The sequence below is a fragment of the Montipora foliosa genome, chromosome 6 (genome assembly GCF_036669935.1).
Source record: "Montipora foliosa isolate CH-2021 chromosome 6, ASM3666993v2, whole genome shotgun sequence".
Taxonomy (NCBI): domain Eukaryota; kingdom Metazoa; phylum Cnidaria; class Anthozoa; order Scleractinia; family Acroporidae; genus Montipora; species Montipora foliosa.
This window is the reverse complement of record NC_090874.1, coordinates 19,410,743-19,418,242: the sequence shown is the minus strand read 5'-3', so window position 1 is coordinate 19,418,242 and position 7,500 is coordinate 19,410,743. Positions and strand designations below refer to the sequence as shown.

The 7,500-nt window shown below is 42.2% G+C and overlaps 1 protein-coding gene across 4 annotated transcripts in view; it reads left to right on the top strand.

The window, feature by feature from the left end:
* LOC138006908 (solute carrier organic anion transporter family member 4A1-like) overlaps positions 1-7,500 on the top strand; it is a 32,789-nt gene that overhangs the window by 21,458 nt on the left and 3,831 nt on the right. For all 4 annotated transcript variants that reach the window (XM_068853535.1, XM_068853538.1, XM_068853537.1 and 1 more), the window contains 6 exons: positions 653-861; positions 2,216-2,781; positions 2,865-3,228; positions 3,972-4,194; positions 6,146-6,332; positions 6,742-6,917. In XM_068853535.1, coding sequence (XP_068709636.1) covers positions 726-861; positions 2,216-2,781; positions 2,865-3,228; positions 3,972-4,194; positions 6,146-6,332; positions 6,742-6,917 — 1,652 coding nt within the window. In that variant the 5' untranslated portion in view covers positions 653-725. The remainder of the gene's footprint in view (positions 1-652; positions 862-2,215; positions 2,782-2,864; positions 3,229-3,971; positions 4,195-6,145; positions 6,333-6,741; positions 6,918-7,500) is intronic.

The following is a 7,500-nucleotide window of genomic DNA, read 5'->3' as shown; positions in this document are numbered from 1 at the left end:
AATTGGTTCGAGTGGTTTTAGATTAAAACTAGGAGTAATAATTGATCAAAAAACAAAAAAGAAGGCTCTCCTGTGATCTGTTCTGTTGTAACGCACTTACAGGAAGCCAAAGGGAAAACACCCGACTACGTCTCGTGTTTATCCTACGCTTCTTTCGTGCTCTAGTAGTAGCTCTATCCGCTTCCTACGTGATTTACAACACAGAACAGATCACAAGCGAGGTTTCTTTATTGTTAAATGAAGTGTGTTCATTGGGAGAACTTTGGAGGGTTGAATCACCGCACGAGCCGAGATGCCATAAAAGGCAATTCATTTATGTAAAGAACGTCCATCTGAAGTATGAAGCTTGTGAAATGTGGCTAAAAATAGAAAGGTGATGACGTCATAGAAACTTGATTAGTGAAAATCTTGAATTTGTTGACATTTGCCGAGAGATTATTACTAAAAATGCCCCTTGCCAAAAATCCGCGTGTTAGTGCAAAACAATCACGAGGTGTGCGTTTGTCATTTGCGCATATGTCGTGTCCAAATCTAGATGCGCATGCATTGAACTTGAATTTTTAGCAGAGTATACATCGCCCCGTCAATTATCAAAATCTAATCAGTCACTTGGATTATTTTATTCAGCTTTTAACTCTTTTATTTTTTTTAGGGCCATGCTTTCTTTCTAAATTTTGGCGTACCGTTGGATTGAACAAAGTACTTAAACCCGTTTGCTGCTAAAGATGGAGTTGGACGATGAAAAGCCCAAGGAAAGGGATCTGCTGTGTGGTTGGAGATCGTATCGACCCGAGTTTCTTCAGAAGCTCAATACGCCTAAATGGTTTCTTGTGTTTCTCACTATTTATTCTTTTATGCAAGGTGAGCTGCCGTGGTGTGGCAATATGTTTTTTGAGGTATACAGAAGTTGGAATACAAGGCCTTCCTGGTACAGAATGATCTCACACATATAACATGTATAATAATGCAGGAAGATGGTTTTTTGTCTGTATTTTTTGCACAAAACACACCTTTTTTCGAGAAGATAACAAATCAAATCTTTCGATTAAATTATGCACAACTAATTTGCGAACCCGTGCGAAGCGAGAGCAAAAGATTGTGCATTGTCACGGTCAATTCAACATCGACAACATGGTTTTCGCTTTTCGTAACCAGTCCCTCGATTAACTGTGAACAAACGGCAACCATAACACGTCACCATTATTCAAGATGGCGGCGCGAAATTCAGGGCAATAATCATTTTTGAGAGCTCCCTTGCAGGGAAGTGCCTTATTATAATTACTGTTTAACAAACGAGCAAGAGTGTTTTATCGAGTTTTTTTTTTAACTGCGCAAAGAACATTTCACAAAAAGCGTGTACCTCTGGAGTCATTCAATGGTGCAAAGTGTGAGCATACAAGAAAATAAGGCGGGCCTCGTTACCATTCTGTATTTAAAAATTCTAACGAGTAGTGTTTTATGGGCTTCAATGAAGCTCATCCACGTAACGTTTTATCGGTGTCTTGATTTGCCAGTCAGACAAACACACTTTCAAAATCTGAAGAAAAAAAGGAAGTGATTTTTTTTATCACAGGGGCACTTTAAAAAATGACATACGTCAAGAAATATAAACCCCTTTTACACACGTGCAAATTGACACGGCTCTCCAAAATCGTGGCACGGTACCAATATTTTGAGTGCTGAATTTCTGGCACGGGTGCCTAATTTGCCTTCTGTTTGTTCTGTTCACACACGAAAAATGTACCGTGCCGTGCTCGAAAAGCGTAGGTACGGTACCGAGATTTCGGAGTGCCGTGCCAGATTTTTGTGCTAGTGTAAAGTTGGCCATAATGCTATTCCTTTACTAAGTAAGCTCAGGTTCATAAATGACGCCATAACCATAGTCACCCAGACTCTAATCCTAACCACAACGCTGTATATTGGTAGATGACATATACGTAAGGTTCGGTTTAACTTCGTCGCGAACAGCTGGCACCATATTTTAGCGGGTGGGGTGTCGTCATATTTAAAACGCTATCTGGTAATGGTCAAAGTCGTTGCGAGTAACATCATCTGCATTTCTTGTCGGTTCTCTTTTCTTGTCGACTCTCGATCAGTTCATTTTGTATCCCATTGCCCTGTCGTGATTAGTTGATGTTTTTTTTCACGGCATTTCATTGAAAACCGCTGGTACTATGGCTAACCCCAGTTAACAAATGCTTTCCTTTGTCTTTAGGAATGATAGCTACAGGATTGACAGCAGCGGGTCTCACTTCACTAGAAAAACGCTTCAAACTCAGTAGCAAGCAAAGTGGTATGATCATTGCAGCCAATGACGTGTCCGCTCTTCTCCTGATCATTTTCATTAGTTACTTTGGAGGCCACAGGAACAAGGCTCGGTGGCTTGGCATAGGAGCCATGGTTACGAGCCTCGGATGTCTACTGTTCGCTCTACCTCATCTCCTTGTCGGCAAGTACACACCATTAGAATTTCAAAATACTGCAACAGGAGACCTTTGCTTATTTAATAGCACAGGAATTCCCAGCACTGTAGAAACCTGCGCAGAAGCTAAAGGCCACACGGCTTGGAAGTATATGCTTGTGTTTATTGGGGCTAAACTTCTGCTAGGCGCCGGAACAACTCCGTTGTTTACGCTCGGTCCAGCCTACATTGACGAGAATGTGAGCCCCAAGGTAGCACCCATGTATCTAGGGGTCTGGTTCATAGCTACCTTTTTCGGACCAGGAATCGGGTACGTGGCTGGAGGGTCACTGCTGAACGTTTGGGTGGACCTCATTCAGGTAAGTTTTAGAGTCCTTTGAATTCAGGGTCTTTGACGTTGCTACAGAGCTTTGATCTCACCAAATAGTTCTTTCTTTCCCAGCCCCCTGGAGTTGACATAACACCTGACGATCCCCGCTGGATCGGGGCTTGGTGGCTCGGATACTTTTTCGGGGGTGTCCTTTTGTTATGTACGTCCGTAGCCCTGCTTGGCTACCCAAAAGAGATGCCAGGTGCCCAGGAAAGAAGAATGGCCGCAATCAAAGAAGGTCTTTTACCCCCGCGCGACGAACACATTCAAGGTCGACTGAAGGACATTTTACCCGCTACTAAAGCTCTTCTGACCAACAAAACTTTCATGCTAAACACGTGCGCTTTCTGTTGCACCACACTCATCGCAACCGGTCTGGGACCCTTTGTATCCAAGTTTATTCAGTCGCAGTTTGGAAAGTCTTCTTCGACAGCAGGTTTGTGAGTTGTGCCGAAAGGTCAGCCTGGATAATACACGCGACCCAAATTCAAGTTTAAGAGCGAGCGGCGCTCTCTCGTAGAACGCAAACGTTCTACCATTGTCGGGTGACGCTGACGCCTTCGTGGTTTCAACTTTAACCGCGGTGGCATGGAACTAGTATTGTTGCGTTGCGTTGCCCACGTTCACATCTAAACGCAATCGAAAATGGAAGTGCAAGACAATGAAAAAAAAAAAATCCATTTTTTGCGTTGGGGCTTGCGTTTTGCGTTGCGGTGGTTAGCGTCGCTTGTGTGATCCATGCTGTAGCACGTTGTTACTTTTCCTTAATTAAGGAGGCTCAAACCAGTTTCAACACTTTCAAGAAACTGTATTATTTAGAAGGATTCAGTCTACTTCACGCAACGACAATGTTATGGTACCATGTGAACCACCAATAACTCCTTATCAAGATAGTTTCACAGATGCGATGTAATAGGTTACCATGGCCACAGTAAAGGCATCTAAAACCACCCTAACCATGTCTTTAGTCTTTAAACACTTGTATCTCGAAAACAAATTTGTTGACCCTCGTTCTTAATTACGGGAAAGTGATTTGCACAATTGGAAAGGCCTCCCATTTGAAAATAATCTATTGCAGACTGAGCCGGGTGGCGTTGAGACTACACAGTTACGGGTGCATTGCGAAAAAGAAACTACTTCAAAATGGCCTAATTTTATTTTATTTTTTTCTTCAACCAGGAATCCTCTCCGGCATTGTCATAATCCCAGGGACCGCGGGCGGTATTTTCCTTGGGAGTTACCTTGTCAAGCGAGTGGATGTGCGAAAGTCGTGCAAGATAGCTGCCAAATACTGCTTCATCTTTCAGTTTATGGGGACCTGGGCCGTGTTAACTTTCCTGATTCCCGGATGTAAGACCACACTGCTTGCTGGTATTAGTCATCCTTACAGTTACAACAACAGGTAAACTGGGTAGGCTGTTAATTGCCACTGATAAGAGACGCAGAAGATCCAGCGAACTTGTTTTTTGCGGACCAGTCAATCATAAAGCGTTGTACACAAAACTGAAAGAATGTCTCAAAGTAAAATGCTCTCTTTGAATGCAAACCAAAGACAAACCACTTTTGTCAATGTAGTTGCCTCCTGTATCGGTTTTCAAAGAATCCGGTTTCATTCCTTTATGTTATCTACGCACAAACAGTGGATCGCAGTTTTCAAAACACTGTCGCTTAGTCGCTCTATGATTTTGACCAAAATTTTGATTCAGTGATCTTTTTTCAGTAGTTTTGAATTGACTAACGCAAAGCTAGTAGTCAAAGAAGTGTACCTTAGCCTTGTCACCACAGACACAAACGAGCGAATAAGCCAATAATAAACGCTGAGCCAATACACGCAGTCAGCTGTAAGATTCACCCGAACTCGAATATTTTTCGTTGATAAAATGAATCTTCACACCAAAAGAACATATTTTACAATTTGGGCGTCGGAATTTCGAAAGGTCGGCTGTGAATGGCACGGTTATTTGTTTGTTTGTTTGTTTATCCACGGTTTACGTATTGGAATTTGGCAGTGTTGGCGTTTTCTGAGAAAACCGGAGAAAAACCTTGGAGCAAGGAGAGAATCAACAGCGAACTCAACCCAGTTATGATCATGACGCCGGGAATCGAACCCGGGCCTCATTGGTGGGAGGCGAGTGCTCTCACCGCTGCGCTACCCCTGTTCCCCTATCTTCTTCATTTGACGTCACCAAAAAAACTCAGGCATTGTAAAGTTCCTCTCTCTTGCGTGACGAATTTACAGAACCCTTGTAGAAATAAGCAAATCATGCAAGAGTTTTTTTTTCTCTCTTGCGTTGCGAATTCTTTGACTAAATCTGTCATTTTTTGTTACCATGAGATCAAAACGGCACTTGCATTTGACCAGCTCCCCGCTTGTCAATACAGCTCAGTTGCTATAGCAACTTGATGTGTAGCGCAATCACGCGGTTGTAGCTTCCTTGCAACTGGTTACAAGTAAAGGGGCAATGTCATGCTAAATTTTCTGTTTTTAGGTCAAAATTTATAAATCAAAATTGGGTAAACAGTCTAAATTACTTAATTAGTACTTAAAGGAGCACCGTGCATGCTACATGTAAATTTACTGTTTTTAGGTCAAAACTGAGTAAAAATCTAAATTAGTACTCTAGCTCACACGTTTAAACGTATAACATTCGTGACAACTCACTGAAACCTTCAAAGGACTGAATGTCTCTAAACTTCGAAAGAACAGTGCGAATCAATTTACGGCCATTCGAATAAAACTATCTATAATTTAAGTTGAGTTGTCTGTTTACCGCACAAATTTTCTGCATTCAACTCTGCCGAGAAGCATGTTCAAATTGGTTAGTTTAATTGGGATCAGTTGAGGTCAGTGAGGTGATAAACGTGGGCGGCATTCCAAAAACCCAAGTTCTATGGCAGGCGGTATTTCTCGCGGCTTCGCCCGCTTGCGATTAACGGCTCCCCCGCCAAAACTTTATTGAGGCCCTGACAGTGTAAATTCCGACTAGCGACATGGCCCGAAAAGTATTCCGACAAAAGACATCCTTTCCCAGCAAAATTCCGACAGTGACGTCAAGGCCGCCGAGAATGATCCGATTAAACCCCGACACGAGTGATTTTAAAATTCAGACAAGCGACACGGCCCCCCTCCCCCCCCCTTCCCCCCCCCACTGTCAGGGCCTCTTTATTCCGCGCGCTTACAATACCGCTATCCACGCAGGCTAATGGCAAACAAAACTGTTGGTCTTCATTGATGCAAAGAAGTCTTTATGTGCTTTGAAGTTTGAATAAAGTAACATGACACTACTCCTTTGAGTTGTTCAACTAATTAACTTTCTTTTCATTATCCTTGCCTGTTCTTTTGCTATTTATAGAACTCTCGAAGTAATAAGCAAATCATCACAATGCAACTCGTTATGTCACTGTAGCAGTACTGAATATGACCCCGTGTGTGGAGAGGATCAGATATCTTACTTTTCGCCTTGTTATGCTGGCTGTACGTTACGAGGGGAGGATGAATATGGAAAAGGAGGGAAGACCAACTTACTAGCTCTTCAAAGGGCGAGTCTTTAATTTTACTGAACTATTACGTGATTTTCAAACTCGTTATGTTGTATTCGAATAACACCCTTACCTCTAGCACAACTGTGCCCCCCTATTGGGAGGAATTCTTCACCGGAGAAGTATAACTTGCTTTAAAACTCGCGCGATCTTGTCATTGATCAAACGAAACAAAGAAAATAGCAGTTGACCATTTTTTTTACCGAAATTGTATCACAGGAAATTTGATTTAAACATCGCCATCTTTTGGATTTCGCTTGAGTTCCCTTTCCTGCGCCTCGAGAAACTCCAACGTGACGTTTTTTTTTTCTCGCGAAAGCTCTAGTAAGCGTAAACTAGTTGCTAATCCGCTTAATTTTCTGTTTTATTTTTAAGTAATTATTTAGTTATTTATTATTTTTTGCTGCAGTGGTTTGAGACCTGCCGTTGCATCCCTTCCTCTGACAAGTCCAAACTCTATGGCTCTGCAAAACAAGGCACTTGTGACAGAGATTGCAAGAATCTTATTCCGTTTCTCTTTGGCGCTGTTGTGCTGCTGATCTTCAATTTTATGAACGCCACACCCAACAAAACCGTTGTGTTAAGGTTGGTATTTTTTCAACGCACATTTCTGTGAAAAGAAGTATTGGGATATCAGCTTCTGGATGATGTCACGCGTTCTAACCAATGGCACCGGAAGAGAGAAAAGCTTTTCTGACAGCTGATCATATGAAGGCGTTATGTCGCTGACTGGGCGCTTTTCGGGAGAGTCGTAGCTTCCTAAACGGACTTCACGAATGTTCAAATACAGAGACAATATCGCCAATATCGCCAAATTGTGCATAGGAAGAGCTACGACACCATTTCTATTTTGCATAGATCACTGTCCGGGGAACTTTTTCTCCTACTGAACTCAACTATAGCCTTAAAACCGAAGAAATGTTTACAGCAAAACTTGTTTCATTTTTTGTTTTTTTTCAGGAAATAATAAGTTTTGAATCGCTTAAGTTTCCTGGGCAGAACTTGTTCTTCTGTAAGTCTTGGTTATCTGCGCCTTCCGCCAGCAATATTTCATTGCTTAGAGAAAGCCTCCTAATACATTTGCACCTTCCGTCAAAAACCGAACTTTGGATTTTGATTTTGCTTCTTAAGGGACCGTTCATTTTTTATGAGAGAGGGGGGGCTGGTG